At 39.7% G+C, this 17622-nt stretch overlaps 1 protein-coding gene across 1 annotated transcript in view; it reads right to left on the reverse strand.

The window, feature by feature from the left end:
- Positions 1-16297, reverse strand: part of LOC126285215 (odorant receptor Or2-like) — a 78829-nt gene extending 62532 nt beyond the window's left edge. The window contains exons 1-2 of the mRNA XM_049984518.1: positions 15507-16297; positions 5910-6009 (exon numbers count right to left, since the gene is read on the reverse strand). Coding sequence (XP_049840475.1) covers positions 5910-6009; positions 15507-16297 — 891 coding nt within the window. The remainder of the gene's footprint in view (positions 1-5909; positions 6010-15506) is intronic.
- Between the last annotated feature and the right edge of the window lie 1325 nt (positions 16298-17622).

Raw genomic sequence — 17622 nt, forward strand, 5'->3', positions numbered from 1 at the left:
GCTCCAATACTGTAGTCACTCGAATCAGTCCCCAAAAAAATGGTTTACTAAGATCAGGAAAGTGTAAAATCTTTTCCTCTTTGAAAGCTTTCTTAAGTTCATTAAAGGCTTTCTGACATTCTTATATCCAAACATAGCTCTCTTTAGGACTCAATGACTTATTCAAACATGAGTTGTTAAAAACTTGTCCTGACACAAAATTACAGTAAAAATTATACATACCCAGAAATGATATCAACTCTTTTCTATTCCTCGGGGATGGACACTTTTTAATTGATTTCATTTTGTCTGGATCGACTTTAATACCAGTAGTTGACAGAATTCTACCCAGAAACTTTATCTCCTTGCGAACAAACTCACACTTTTTGAGTCTCAGTGTCATGCCCTCTTCCTTAAGGCTGTAAACAACTCACTTAATAAACACCAATGTTCTTCCTATGACTCAGTGGCAACTAACAGGTCATCCACATATATTGTTAGTTTTGAACTCTGGTCCTAATACTCGATCAAGGGCTCGTATAAAAACAGATATAGTAATATTCAGCACGAATGGGGCAACAGTGTACTGATAACACTTCCCATTTACCAAAAATGCTGTATACTTCCTATATTCCTTGGCAAGTGGAGCCTGCCGGTATCTGGAGGTCAGATCGAGAGATAGTTTACTTTGTGATACCTCTGTAACATCCCCTCCATACTCTCTGGCCTATCAGTTTCTCTCCTTACCACTTCATTTAACATTCTGGCATCAATAACTAGTCTCAAACTACTATCTTTCTTGCCCACAATGACCAAAGGTGAATAATATTCACTCTTCCCTCGCTCTATAACACCACAATGCAACATCCTCCCAATCTCTTTATTCACCACTTACCTCTGCGCAAACAGTATGGAGTATGGTTTTTTTCGAAAAAGGTTCATGCAGTTCGATAGCCAACTTACATTCAACTTCCTGGTTCGTGAGAAAAAAAACTTTTCTGTTTACCCACAAAACTTCTTTCAGTTCTTCTTTCTGACATTCATCTAACCCTTCTACTTTAGACATTTGGTTCTCCAGTTCATCTATAAGTCCATTTGCTTTCTCCTCGCTTCTTTAATCCAAGTTCAGCTTAACATCACAAAAACTAGTCACTACAGGCATCATCTTCATTTTCAAATGACCTAATAAGTGGTCCTTGTCTATGACCAATCCATCAAACTTCACACTGATCCTTGATCCATCACCCTCAAAATTAACAAAACTTTCCCCCAATTTATCTCTGCTTTGCACTCTGTCAATCAATCCATGCCCAATATAATATTCACTGTTAACACAGGTACGAAAAACAAATTATGTACTAGACCTACTACTGGTTCATTCATCACTTCATTATGCTCCTTTATGTTATTGTTGCAGTAGGTACTGGGAGATGAAGAAGCATGCACAGGACAGAGTAGCATGGAGAGCTGCATCAAACCAGTCTCAGGACTGAAGACAACAACAACAACAACAACAACAACATGTTATTAAATAAACTTTCAGCAATAGCTCTAATTTCACTACCTGTATCCAAAAGAGCTTTTTGTTCCCCACCATACATTCCAATTCTCACAAAAGGTTTCTTAATCCTATCCTCATCATCACTACTTTCTTCACGTAACAAATCCTGCTCAATTTCACTATGAACCCAGTCATCACAATTCAACTTTGAACTTTCATTCCCTTCTAAACATTTCTGAAGAGCACAAACACCTACTTCCTCCTTATCATCATCTGCTATCCCTACATTTCTATGAATAATAAAAACATTAACTTCTTCCTCATTAATTACTCTCTCTTTATGGTTCAAAGTATGTGTATTCATCACTTCTCTATTGACCTCAGAAATTGACCCTTTCCCTTAGCTTAACATCTTTCCTTAAACCATCACATTCATGGAAAGCACCCTTTTCATTACTTTCTTTCTCTTCTCCCCTGCAACCGTTACTCATATTCTTCCATTTACTATTATAACTAGCATTTTGCAATCTCTTCTGTTCCTTTATCACCCTCTTTGGCTGCCCTTCATATTCTCTAACTCCCTCATACATCTGGGAAAATCTTTCTATACATGGGTCCCCTAATTCCTTACCACCTTCACCATTAACTTCAGGTCCAATTTCTTCAATCACCAGTCCATGATGACTACACACCCAATCACAATAATCATTATTAATATAATTACACATCACTGTATCCCTTACATTACCATGGTGATTTGAAAATTCAATAGGCCCTAAACTATGACCCACCCCAGCATGGGCCATCACTGTAGCAGGGTTCCGTTTCCCTTTCGTGACTCCCCTACTGTCTGATAACCTTCGCTATTTCCTCTGAAATTTCTGCGGCCTCTTACTCTACATCTAACATTTACTTGGTTGAGTCTTACTATTCTATCCTGATTCTAATGATGACCATCTACATGCCTATTTTCATTAAATGAACAGCCCACTTGCCACCTATCTACATCCCTCATTCTGTTCAGAAAATCTTTAATAGTATTAACATTTCCTATCAACCCACATCTTCTATTAGGAGGTAACTTCCCTGTCAATACTTCTATAGTGTCTTTGTCACTCCATGGGCTGTCCAAATGTTTCCACTTCACTGACCCACTTCTCACAACATTCTCTCACATTCTCCCTACTCCTCCTATCATACCATGGGGCTCTCTTAAAAGCCTCTATGACATCACTTTGTTTTCCTTTCTACCAGTAATCTATCAAAAACGCTGACACAAATTTCTCAAATGTTTTGTATTTTTCTGATGCATCAGCTTCCCAATCTAAACCTTCTACCTTTAAATAAGCACTTGCCCTCCTTAGCTTATCTTTTTCTGTCCAATCTGTAGTAAACTGACCTTTCAAACTATTCACAAAGGACACAGGATGTAAATCTACATTAGGATCAAAATTTATATTGCTAAAACTACTCCCATCTTTTATCTGCACTACTATCGGTGATACAGTAAACTGCTTATCCTGTACCATCTTTTCTAAACTCCCTACTCTATTCTCAACCTTATAAGTGGTCTCTTTAATATCTTCCACTTCTGTCTTAGTCTTTTGCATATATTCACGGAAAATCTCTTTGCAATAATCTTTAATTTCCTCCTTCCCTTTCATACATTCGGTAGCTTGGGCTTAAATGTTTTTACCCAAGCCTTCTACACTTTCCTTTACACTGTTGTCATATTTCTCCTGCTTCTTATTTTACTCAAACTCTGTCTCTTAAATCTCTTTAACATTACCTTTAAACTTCTCAAAATCTTTATTAACATATGACTCAAAATACAATTCCTGTCTAAATCCCTTCAGACGTTGCTCAAACTTTTCATCTAGCCTTTTAATTTCTTCACCCATATCTTTGTTAACAGTTTCTACCTGCCACCCAGTCCCTTTTCCATTTCCTTCATATTCGTTAACAGCAATGCTAACATATTTTCTACTCCTCCCTTCTCATCTACTTCTCTTTTGATACACAATTCTGATTTAATGGCTGTCCCCATGTCTACATTTTTCATAACAAATTCCGTGTCTTTTTCCTCATTTTCTTTATCTTCCCACATTTGAAAGCTAGCTATTCTTTCTTCCCCTTTGATCGTCATATTGCGGACAATACTAAATACAGTTAACCCAAGCAAAACATAAATTACTCTAACAAACTTGGAACTCGTACCCAAAGACTGCAAAAATTAGACAAGGCAGCACTGAAACAATACTGTCCTGTCGCTAAACGGTCGCCATCTGTAAAGAAACTGGTTCTCTACTTCTAAAAAAACAAACAAAAAACACTTTTAAATAATAAAACATGACCTATACAAGGAATCTGATTACCCCTGTTAGTCATGAACGAAAAAAATATAATAAAGTAGCTAATTCAGTACAATTATTACATAGATGCGATAAATCACTTTAACGGGGTCCAAAAGACAATTAAAGTCTATATAATTCCAGTAAACCTGTAAAAGTAAAAAGAAATTATTGTAGGGGCCTACATAGACATAGCGCATCTGCTAGATGCCCACGAAATACGTAATTTTGTTTTGAAGCTGACAACCAATGAGAAAATAGGTGCAGTTTTCAAGCAGTAATGGCGGACAGCATCAGCTGGTAATATAACGTAATTTTAATGTAGCTAATTTTACTACACAAAAAAAAATATGTACTTCCTCCAAAAGAAGTTACAAACAAACATTAAAGTAAAATTACAATGAGCAGCAAAATATCTGAGAAGAATTTTGAAATAAAATTATTAACTGAACTTTAATTTGGTGGGTTTTCAACAGTGTCAACAAGACGAAATAAGGGAAAGAATATTTATTGGGACTAAACAAATTTGAGATATAGTGACAGTATTTTTAAAATAGTTAATCTAACTGCAATTGTCTTTAATTTTGAAATGAGAGAGAGGATAATAATTTTCTTTTAATGTCTTAACTGTTGCTGCAGGCAGTGCGATGACATCAGCGGTGGTCCACGCGGACGATGCGTGAAGTGAATCCTGCTTCGTGGCCTGAAGATAATGATGGATCCTCCTGTTTCATTAATATTCCAGTTACGGCGGTGGTCCACGTCTCCGTTGTAGTCGAATCAGCTGGCAGCACTGGCGCGATAATAATAGTTCCAGTATGTGCCTTGTCGTTAAGTATGCGACGTTTTATTATTAAAAGTTTATTAATCGCGCGGTGCGCACAGTTCTTTCACCGTGTTGCCACAGGAAAACAGTCACATGTGAACATCACTAACAGTCCGTTAAACATCAGTTCAATTTACGTCATCGCCTTTAAGACAGTTAGGACGATATAATAAATATTTCTTAACCAAATCACAGCACTGTTCTTTTACTTAACATTTTGGTTTGTTCCACTTTCACAGTTAGTGTCTTCACACGACAATGGTGTCTGATTCATGGCTAATTGTGACAAGTTTTCACTGTTTGTGACATCGTCACCGCAAACACTCAATATACTTTTCGGGTTTCACTGTTCACTTAATAATGCACGATCTCCTATTAACACAGTGGACCCACTGTAATTAATTGTTCCTCCGCGTATCACCGTCTTTCACACCGCACTTTGTCACGTTTTTCCACCCTCGAACCGGCCGCGTACAACAACAACTCGCATGCTCTCTATCGATAGTCGTTCGCTCTCTCTCTAACAGACTTCTTCTCGTAGATTGACAAAGCACATAAAACCAGAACATTCATATTCGTACAATATAAAATATAAAACAGTTGCAAAATAAATAAAGATACAATGTGACTTATTAAGAAATAAAGAATAGTTGAAATAAATGATACATACTTACTATGAGAAGGTAATGCACAAAAGAAACGGAATATTATCGACTTTCGGGGAAAGCAGTGTCTTTACAATTTCATTCTACTCATCCTGTATTCTTCTTCACTTTCACTGAAGATATCAACGTCTCCACCAAATATCATCATTGAAATCACCCTGAATTTCAGTCCCACTCCTGAACCTGTCTTTTTCTCATCAACGTAGATGTAGACATTGAAAAATGTGGGTAAAAGACTGCGTTCCTGTATTACACACCTTTGAATTACAGTTAGAGAATAATACTGCAAATCAGATGGACGATCAGAGGATGAAACGACAATAATTATAATACAATACGTAAGGACAAATGTCCATGTTAGTAGACGAGACAGAGTGACGAAATGTCCTAATACACATCGGTGTAATTAATTTCGTGACTGAACAAGTTATATCTTGGAAAAAGTGGGGGAGAAGAAATAAACTGGCATAACTACGTAAGATAATAGCTGACGGTTTATGAAGTTAACACGTAATGATTAAAAAGTGAGCACATGACAGAAATCCAAGTAAATAGTAGATCACGCAAATCAAAAAGTTTTCTCTTACATATGTGGCTTGGTACAGCGCGACGCACGCTACCAAAACGCTGGAACCGAACTGTGTCATCGCTATTGGGTTCATGACAGTTTCCAAGTAGGAGATAAATCTGAAACAGAAACAATTACGATAAGCAAACAGCTGAAAGACTGCAAGAAATAATTATAATTTTGATTTTGTGTTACAGTGATAAATATACATTTCCTTAATTGCTGGTAACATTTATACCTAATCATTGCATACGCAACCGAAACTAAAATATACACTTCCTTCATTTAAATATTCGCGCCAGGACAATAAATTACCTCGAGAAGATAATTGTACTCCATTTATATAAATACTTTTTCTCCTTTACTATGAACGCTGTTATATTAATGCATTTGTCCTCTACAACCATTAACACAATTCGATTTGAGTTTAATGAATTTCACAGTGTTCTTGATTGTGCTCACATCAGACTATTTTATTCCAGTAAATAGATGCACGTTCCTAAAGACTTTCACTATAGCCTAATAACATCAAATAAGAATTACAAACGAAATTTGAAGTTAGAGGTTGTTGTAGTTTCTCTATTTAACATAAAAGATTAATTGTCACGTTTCGGAGAACTTTAGTATCTCTACCACTTGAGCATTCTTCAGGCAGCTGGAACAGCCATATTGTCAATAAGCAAAAACTTCTTCAACATTTCATTCATTTTACAACCGTGTGTTATACTTAAATCACGATGTAGGTTTAAGCTTTTCTACAGAAGATTCAAAATTTATCCGGCCGAGGTAAGAAACGTCAAAACAAAAAAAAGAAATCTGCTTTCGTAGTCATTAATAATTGGTACAGAGAAAATACCTTGTTTTTATAGAAGAGAAACACTGATCATCTGCCGGCGGGAATGGCCGAGAGGTTCTAGGCGCTCCAGTCTGGAACCGCGCGACCGCTACGGTCGCAGGTTCGAATCCTGAATCGGGCATGGAGGTGTGTGATGTCCTTAGGTTAATTAGGTTTAAGTAGTTCTAAGTTCTAGGAGACTGATGACCTCAGAAGTTAAGTCCTATGGTGCTCAGGACCAATTGAACCACTGATCATCTAATTTTGTATTGTCAGAAATAAATTACTATGGATTACCAACAAGAAATGCTACATACGATGAGGATGTCATGTGCTAAGGGGTGCATATTGGTGAAAACATAAACTGCAAAAACGATATAATATACCCCAGATTGAATGCTTACGTTCAACAGGTTTTGCCATGACAATTACGGCCAAATTTCGGGACAAAGAAATCGATGAGCTAAAATATATTTTTTATTGTTGCGTCCCTTGATGTCCAACAGGATTACTTTTAGCAGAAAATCTTCACTTGCGCATAAGTATGCATTCCACAAGAAAATAAATGGGATATATGTAAGGGATACACAGCGAGCACATATGAAAACAGTAAGAAATGTGAACCACAGCGTCAGTGATGCAGTTTATGAACAAGACACAGCGTAACTTTGAAAATATAAGGGATGTTCATAAATACTGTAATAGAAAGAAATAATCTCCTTTAACTTCCAAAGAGCCGTCTATTAGGAGAGAAGCGAGTGAGTACAAAAAAAAATGGTTCAAATGGCTCTGAGCACTATGGGACTTAACATCTGTGGTCATCAGTCCCCTAGAACTTAGAACTAATTAAACCTAACTAACCTAAGGACATCACACACATCCATGCCCGAGGCAGGATTCGAACCTGCGACCGTAGCAGTCACGCGGTTCCGGACTGAGCGCCTTAACCGCGAGACCACCGCGGCCGGCGAGTGAGTACAGTGTTATCCAACCATGGAAGTACAATATGTCAAACCGATGAAGTATTTTGCAATGCCTATTAAATTTGTTTCCAAGTGGTATCTCTTTGCATACCAAAGAGGAATTCTTTATAAGGGATCAGCATGTTTATACTTTTTTAAAAGAGTATTCAATTTTATCCAGTTGAGACGACCTTCATCAAGACGTTTACCATGAATTTAATTTATGCAGCACGTAATTAGCTAAATGAAAATACTCTTAACTCATTAGGGAAAACGACTTCATTCTAGTGACTGCCACACTTGGGTCATTGCCGCTTCACCCTCCTGGAGCCACTGCGGCGACAGAGGAACATTCACAATAAACATTTATGCTGTAATTTATCTAGCCAAATACTTTGCCTTTTTTTGTCCAACACACACTATTTTAGACGTTCTTCAGTCAGAATACAAGGGCAGAACTGGCTTTAATGTGTGGTACGAGGACCAGTGTGTTCCACATCTCTACCCTCATCTATCCCGTATGTCTCTCACAAATATCCACAGTCAATTAGTATTGAATGGAAGGTACTAATATCAATGACGGTACTACCTAAATTTCCTGCTATGGCCTATGAGTAAGCTCTACTATGGGATAAAATGAAAGAAACAACAAATGGTCCGAGGAAAAAGCAGAGTGATTTTATATCTTTCATAATCTTAAGAAGACAATAGTATACTAGTTGGTGCAATGCCTTGGCTTCAACGAAGCTTGCGATGCGGATATGTTTCGGTAGCCTACTTACAGAATATCAGAACGGATTTGCTATTGGACTGCACACTTACTAATAAACATAACCCATTGTGTCGTTTTTTATAGGGGAAACATCATTAAAGGCAAATGTAGTATCCAATGGACGTCACATATGTGTGATAATACCGTTAGTTTCGACGGTATATATGAGGGCTGCTTCTCTTCTTTCAACATTCGTTCTATCGGAATTGGAAACCAAAGTAAAAATATTTTTTAAAAACATTTATCTACACTTTCCAGTTACTTCTCTACATAATCGCCCCTCTGACTCTGGCATTTGTTGTAGCATGGTACCTAATTTGTAATACTCTCATCATAGAAGGCGTGTATGCGTCCTATTTCTTAAGCTGGTCTTCAACTCGTTTTCGGTGCCAAAATGATGTCCTAACAATCAACAGTTCACGTGAGACAAGAGATGAAAATCAGAGGGAGCCAAGTCCGGTCTGTGCGTTGTGTAATTAAACACATTTCATTGAAAACGCTGCAGGAGCGTCATCGTCGCACCTGCCGTGTGCGGTGGAGTATTGTCGTGAAGAAAGAAACGCAAAGCAGTTACTCTATTTGTGGGCTCAATGAAAGCAGGAGAAAGCAGCGAGCAAGGCTTCACATTTGCCGGGGATACTATTTTCTAGGCATCTCTAAGTGCTCACTGCGCGCCCAGAAGCGGAAAGTGCTACATGACGCGATTGATGGGGACACCAGAGACTCTGTGTACCACATGTGCATAAAGCTTCACTGGATTTTCACTGTGGTTTTAATTTCGCGACCGATCGTAGGTTGAATAAAAGGAGTACCTCGTATATATGATCTGACAGTTAATACCTGAGATCATCTGATGCCTATTGCAGAAGAGACACTCTTGTGTAATAGGATGTGATGTAATCAAAACGTTTTTACCAAATGCTCAACACTTGTTCAAATCACTGTTAGCTTGTCGTGAAAGTACAGAAATGAAGATCTCGCTCTATCTTTATGCCCCCTCTGCACGAACAATCATAACTAAAATCCACTGGTATAGTATCCCATACTTAGAAAGTTTATCCAACAAAGTAGCCAAAACCCTCAAATTTTGCAGGTTTAAAATTTCATTGATGCAAGGGGCATCACAGTTTATATCTTACACAACAGTAAGGATATAAATTTTTTAAAATTAATAGTGGTGTTGACGAAATCTCTGATATTGAGTATAACGAATTACATACTGATCAAACAGGAGGGGCTAGGGTAGTTAGAGTGACTGTTATGAACATAGCTGGAGATAACATGAACGAGACTTCACGTTGCTGAATATGTGCCGAAGGAAGTTCGTAGATTGAAAGGCATCACAGGGAAAAACTGTTGTCTATTACAATTTCTAGAGGTAATATAGGATTTAGCCCAAAACGACCAACCTCGTTCTCAATGACCAGACCACAGTCCTAATTATCACATTCATCTCCATATAGCTGAGCAAAATACAATTGTCATATATCTTCAGAATGAGATTTTCACTCTGCAGCGGAGTGTGCGCTGATATGAAACTTCCTGGCAGATTAAAACTGTGTGCCGGACCGAGACTCGGTCCCGAGTTCGAGTTCGAGTTCTGCCAGGAAGTGTCATATATCTTATTTTGTTTTTCCTCACAATCTTTGGTATTATAATGACACAACTTGTATGCTTCAGTATCGTGTGACATATTTAGTTACTGTGTTCGATATTACCGATGATATAAATTGTAATTTAACGCTGGAATTTAACCCGCTTTTTGCTTGAGGTGAGTGAAGAGCATTCGATTTGACATTTCTGACCTAATGTCACGACGAATGACTGTGTGTTTTAATGATTACTTCGTTTTAAATGTTCGATTTTCTACATAGTAGTGTCTCTTACTGACGCTAGACAATTGTTTTCCTGCCAGTGACTCAATAAGCCAAGACAGGTTTGAAATAAACAAGTATTAGTGGAATAAACAGGGCAAACCATAGGGGGATGAGCCGTGCCACAGTATAGGGCGGCAGGGTTTAGGGGGTGACAAAATGTCAAATTTTAAGATATTTGCAAAGCGACTAATTAAACAAGGCAATGAAAGTTGTGTATAAACGAAGATGTGCAAGAAAGAAATACAAAGCAATCATAAAATCTAGTATCTTACTGGGAATTATCTACTGTATATTGAAGCAGATGACAAATGAAGCGCTGTAGTTGGTGACCTGGCTTGCGTCTTTAAAAGTAGCAAAACCTGATAGTGGCAGTGTTGTCAACTCGATTTAATTACAGCGCCTACACAAACTTGAAAGATACCTATGTCTGCTGGAAAGCCGCGACAGAAACGAAAAACATTATAAAAGAGAAATAAAAATAAATGTCAGCATATGAAGGCCTAACGGTTCCTAAAGAGGAACCTTCAGCTTATATAGTACTGTCACTGAGAAAAACATTTCGTAATAATAAACAAAGAGTAAGTGAAATGTGAGCTGCCCGGTACATGCAATAGTCTTCTGAATCCAAACACTGTGCTTAAGCACCGTTTACAAGTGGTGAGATGCGTGCATCCTTCATCCACTACTCCGTCCCCTCTGAATCTGCCATTCATATCACTTACACTCTTCTTCTAGTCACGCTACACTAAATTATTCTTCCCCGCTGTGTCTCAAGTTCTTTCTTTTTAGTTTTCCCTTATTGAGTATTTAACTGTTACTTTTCGCTACCGTAAATGAAAGTACTTTCAAAAGTGCTTGTTTTCGAACCATAAATATTGGTCGTGGTATGTCTGAAAGCTAGAATTCTCGATATCCAAAGATAGCCGTTTTTCCTTTATGTGCTACAAATACGCTAGACAGGCACTGGTGATTTATACACTTCCTTTTCACTGATTTTGTAGCTGTAAGAGATAATCTGGTTTGGGATTTACAGAGGTAGTCTTAAAAAAAGTTAGAGGAAATGAAAATAATTTTAGACGATGTGAGGGAGCAAGGCTATGATAACGGTTCTAATGTGGAAAACAAGAGCATAGGAGTGCCGAAGCGCAACTTTAAATACAAAAAACACTCTAATACAGAAAAAAGACGCATCATGAAGGGGTTAATCAAATGGGTCGCAAATTGACATTCATAAAGGTATAGATGGAAGATGCAAAGCCGCGCGGGATTAGCCGAGCGGTCTAGGGTGCTGCAGTCATGGCTTGTGCGGCAGGTCCCGGCGGAGGTTCGAGTCCTCCCTCGAGCAGGCGTGTGCGTGTTTGTCCTTAGGATAATTCAGGTTAAGTAGTGTGTAAGCTTATGGACTGATGACCTTTGCATTTAACTCCCATAAGATTTCACACTCATTTGAACCTTTTTTTTTTTTTTTTTTTAGGATGCAAAACAGTAAATTTTGGCTGCCGATGGAGGAATGTGTGACGATGCAGTGCAGTTTCACCATGCAGCTATCAAGAGCCGGCCCCTGTGGCCGATCAGTTCTAGGCGCTTCAGTCCGGAACCACGCTGCTGCTACGGTTGCAGGTTCGAATCCTGCCTCGGGCATGGATGTGTGTGATGTCCTTAGGTTAGTTAGGTTTAAGTAGTTCTAAGTCTAGGGGACTGATGACCTCAGATGTTAAGTCCCATAGTGCTTGGAGCCATTTGAACCATTTTGAAGCTATCAAGGATAGTAAACAAAGGACATGTCGATACTACGAAAAGTAATCTTCGTGAACTGGATAGTAACTAAGCCTCGCAGACAGCAGGCGAGTCAATAAAATACGTGTGTGTCTGCAGCTGAGATAGTGTAGTTGGGATCAGAGAAGCAGATTGAACTAATTGGCGAATAGCTCGACATCTGAGTAGGAGCAATGCCACTATTCGACGATGTTGGAAGGAGTGGGTGTACCATCGCCGAAAACAGAGTCAAGAGACGACAGAACACGAGGACCGAGGAATCGTCAGAGAGGCACTCGGAATCCCTGATTCATCATCATCGTCGACCAAATCGGGGCAACTGGTGCTTCGTTAATCACGAGGGCTATTAACAGGCGGCTCATAGAAACGGCCGTGACCTCACAGCGCCTCTTCCGCCTACTGCCATTGACCTCAGACATCAACAAACTCATTTGCAGTGGTGTCGGGCACATTTGGCCTGGAATCTCTTTGAACGTAGTAGAATTGTCCATAGTGGTGAGTTTCGCCTCGAACTAAACCCCGATAACCTGCGAAGAAGCCTGCTGGAGAAGCCCCAGACCGCAACCTGTCGCTCGCCTTATGGCCAGCAGATCAGGATTGATGGTCTGGGGTGCCATATTTTCATTTGATAGCAGGACGTCTTTGGATATCATCTACGCCACACTTACAGCATACTGATACGTCGACGATATTCTACTCCTCGTTTTGTTCCCCTTCATGGCCAGCGATCCTAGGCTTACATTTCAGCAAGATAATCACCATCCACACATATCGAGAGTTTTTTCTGCTTGACTTCGTGTCTGCCAAATCCTATCTTCACCACCAAGGTCGCCGGATCTCTTCTAGACGATAACTTCAGGGTCATTACAGGTAGGGCCCTCCAACCACCTTGTGAGTTTGACGATCTAAAGTGCCACTTGGACAGAATTTGCACGATATCCCTCAGAAGGACATACAAAAGCTTCATCAATCACTTCCAAGCCGAGTAACTGCTTGAATAAGGGCCTGAGGTGGACCAACGTATTATCATCAAGTTTTTCTGAAACTGTAATCATTTGTAGATACATGTACATCATATCTACCTATTTTCGATTCGGATAATTCATACACGGTGCTTATCCTCTTTCTCTGCACTAAGGCATTTTATATCCCTGTCGTAGTCACTCACTAAATTTGCTTGTGAATGATGTTCCAAAGGCATCAGAATAAGCAGTTGCTAACTTCCGTCTGTTGTGAAAAAAATTATGATTTATATAATGTGTCTTCGCAGCGCTAGGCGGTCTTTAATGGTCCTATATTTGTCCTAGCCCACTGAAGCCAGTGAGTACAACAAGATGGAAGAGTACAACTGATGGAATTGCTTTTGTTAAGTATAACGTAGAGAGGTCTATGATACACTAATTAAAATAAGCAAAGCCGGTGGCTGTGGCCGAGCCTTTCTAGGCGCTTCAGTCCGGAACCGCGCTGCTGCTACGGTCGCAGGTTCGAATCCTTCCTCAGGCTAGGGTGTAAATGATGTCCTTAGGTTGGTGAGGTGTAAGTAGTTCTAAGTCTAGGGGACTGATGATCTTAGACGATAAGTCCCATAGTGCTCAGAGCCATTTGAACCTTTTTGAAATAAGCAATTGCGAAAATACGGACAAAATTGTTGAATATGGGGCTGGCGGTTTGGCAATTCATATGTCTGATTTTACGTCCCTGTACACAGTGGTGGTATGGTGTGATATATTACTCTTCATTAAGGTTGTCAGCAAAAAAACCACGAACTGTTACCGAAGATATATCGAACGCTATCTACTTACTCGAAAAGACAACAGAGTATTTCACAAACTTCAGGGAGGACTTATATTCGAAGATAAGTTAAGAAACTGCCAACCCAAAATGATATAGAATACCTGATCATAAGTGGTATAATACAGGTACAAAGAGACGGAAGAAGAAATTATTCCAGTAGGAGGGCGCAAAATTGAAGATACGGAAACGCAATAAAAATAGATTTTTTCTTTAAAGTAACGGAAGTTATACTATGTGCTCTCAGGCAGACATGTCAACAATTGAAAAGTCATCATTTTTTGAACGACATTGGTGAAATTAAAGACTGGTCTCCTGACGTTCTCAGTGACAAGTTTTCCAAAGTGCGTGACAGTGTTAGGCATGCACAGGTTAAGGACACCAAAGAATTCGATTTTAATGAAGAAATTAGAGTGGTCTCAACGCTGGTAAAGCCTGGTAGCATCCCAACTAAAACTCTGAAACTCACACAAGACTAAGGTTTTGTGTTCGAGGCAAATGTAGCCTTAACAATTCTGCTAATACAACCGGGGACAGTGGCAAGTGGAGAAAGTAGTTTTTCGAAGCTGAAAGTGTTTGAAACGTCCCTGAGGTCAACAATGCGCCAAGTGCGACTGTGCGGGCTGGAAACGGTGTTAACTAAACACGAGCTGGTTGAATGCTGAGATTTCAAAGAAGTCATAGAGAAATTCCCAAGAAAAAATCTGTAATATAAGATAAGCATGCATTTAGAGCACAGCAAGCAATCTGTACAAAGCGCAGGATGTGGGCTTTGGAAGCAATGGGAGAACCCGATTTGCCTCTCCTGCAAGCTTGGTACTCTCCCCGCGGCTGCCTTGATACCTGGTTCCCTTACAGACATATTCACGGCAAAAACGCATATGAGTAAGTAAGATACGTGAAAATAAAACGCATGGATGAATGGTATTATGAAAAAGGTTGATTAAGTCTGATGCAATGAAAATATAAGTAGGGCAAAGGGTGGCGGGGAGCTTGAAATTTTCGCTAGGGGGCATCAAAAATGTACTTTACCTGTTTTTCGAACTAAGAAGATGTGACGGAAGAATCCACATACGTGACATAAAGTATAACAGTCGTAAACAGACTAAAGTACACAACATCATTTGAGTAGACAAACGGAGATCAGAAACAAGATGGCCGTTTGTGTACAAAATTAATCTTTGAAAGAGTTTCCTGAAAAAATTCTTGTTTATCTATTTGCAGAACAATTTTCCTCCATTTGCTCTCACCAAGTCGCTGATTCGTTATGGGTTTCTTTAGTGAATCAGAGCAAATTATCTCAGAAATTTTTAAGAATCTCTAGCGGAAGATGCCATATGAAAAGTGTTATTCAGAGTGGGTAGCTTTGCTCGTTAAATTCCTGCAGTATATATTCCAATACAACTCAGTACTTCTGGTGGAATGGCGTTGGTGCTTACAGAGATGACTGACTAAAAGCTGCCCTTGTGGCAGCCACTCCTAAGTGAAACTGCTAGGGATTAAGCAGTTGTTATCTCCCAATGATTTTCTTATCGCTTGCGCAGCACAAACATTGTTTCTGAAGATACCCGAATCGGTTAACATCGCAGGAGACGCCACTCACCCAATAATCTTCTGGTGGCTGCATATACAGGCTCGCAATTTCTTGTACATCTCATCACGTGCCACTGGCTCTCCACTCCCATAACAGATGCCTGTGGCCGAGAACTCGCTACTTGGAACGTTGTCCGACAACAGGGCAGTAATTCGCAAAGACAGTATTCTCAGGCAGGCTGTTGTATGGATCATCACCCCCGTGAAGAAGCAGTCCATTCCGAGACTAATGTAGATGTGGTACCCAGAAGACAGGCACTGCAGTGCGTACATTGTGCCGTAGGCCGGAGACGTCGTCGAGTTGATCCACGGGTGCTGTATGAATGGTAGTTTCCCTTCCCCAGCAAACGCAATCAGCGGCATGGGAAACGAAAGGGCGATCTGTGAAGTGACAAAAGCATAAATGAAGACTGACAGGCGTTGTGCGGTCCGGCGCGCCTCCTTCGCGATGGACATCATCTGCTGGTTGTCCCTGCTAAACTGGCTGGAGTCTGAGAGGACTTCGTCCATGAGGCGGACCAGGACGTTGTATCTATAGGGGTCCCTGAGGAAGAATGCCATTTTGAAGAAGCCGCCGGCAGTGGTGAACGTATTGGGCAGCACCAGTGTTATCTCTTCTAAGTCACCATGGCTCAGGTAAATCCCAACCACACCTTCCACGATATTCTCCAGGCCCAGAATCCAGACTAAGACACTGTAAGCGCGAAAGAGCTTCCAGTCTGTCAGCGGCCATACACCGCTGAGGCAAAGTCCTCTGATGTTGATCTTGAAAACTGAGTTTCCGGATTCATTCCATGTCATGGTTTTAGTGGTTGTTAATTTTCGCATGGTGTCTCACAGGTGCCCGGTGATACTGTAACGTTGACGAAATGGCCTACCGTCTATCTACAAGACTCACTGTAGTTCTGCTTAGGAATAACTAGGATCTGAAAACGACCTATCTATCTCATAAATATTTCTTTCGATGCCACTTCCCCAATTATTAACCTCCATCTTCGATATTCCTCAGGAAACGTACTTTTATTAAATTTACCATGATACGCACTCGTTCCAGTAAAGTAAACCCTTTTGCTAGCGACAGTGTAAACAACGACGCTCTCTGTGTTACAATTTATAAAAAGCTCTAACTTCCGGAGAATATCTTGCATCTCTGAGAATAATAAGCACCACCGCTTAATCCCAACTTCAGTAGGGCGACTGAATGTAAGTGTAACAACAAAATAAATAAAGAAGTGTGCGTGGCGCTGTCCATTAAGGTAATTACAAACGTTAACATGAAAGGCGGTGACTGGCCTCGTCCGTGCCGTGCGCCACAGAAGTCGAAACGAATTACCTAAAAAATTAATAAGTTGGTTCCTGTGACAAACGTATCACAAGATCGAAAGCTGGGTGATTATTAATAATCTGAGATGCTAGTCTCAAATTCATTACCACTTTCGAAACAACTGCTGAACTGGTGACGCATTACGGACTTGTTTATTTGAAAAGTTGTAAAAAGAGGTGGCCGCAACGGACGCCTTGGAAATAAGTAAACGGATAAATTTGCACACTGAGGCACTTTCAAATTAAATTTTGTTCGTCATATTTCGCAGTTTGTGACTGCAGTGTTTCGTTTTTCTTCCCCGTGCGTGCCCTACATATTATAATTTAATAATATACACACAAGTTTGTAGAAACATGCTCCCATTGTAAATGCTTCCTCAGGACTGGTAAAAAAAAGAAAAAAGAAAATGGTTTTAATTTATGTAATATTTATTTATATTTGTGAACTGCGGTCTGAGCTTTGTGTACTCATGATATCACGTTTGATGTAATCTTCATCATCGTCCTGACGTCTATTGCAGAGGTAAAGAGGATAACAGGATAGTGGAAACCCAAGTGGTGTGTGTTCTCTTGTACAGAGGACTTCCTACAAGAACTGACTGATGACGCAGACATATGAGTCGCGACTATTTACACTGAGGACCTAATTACGACGGTTTATATCAAGATCCCGCACTACATTAAATTTTAACCTTTGCATTCATCACACATTATGATTCTGGTTTAATACTCTGAACACATTCCCCTTTGTATGTAATCTAATCTATAAGTGGAAAAAAACATAGCATGCCAAAAACTTTGAA

This window comes from Schistocerca gregaria, chromosome 8 (genome assembly GCF_023897955.1).
Source record: "Schistocerca gregaria isolate iqSchGreg1 chromosome 8, iqSchGreg1.2, whole genome shotgun sequence".
Taxonomy (NCBI): domain Eukaryota; kingdom Metazoa; phylum Arthropoda; class Insecta; order Orthoptera; family Acrididae; genus Schistocerca; species Schistocerca gregaria.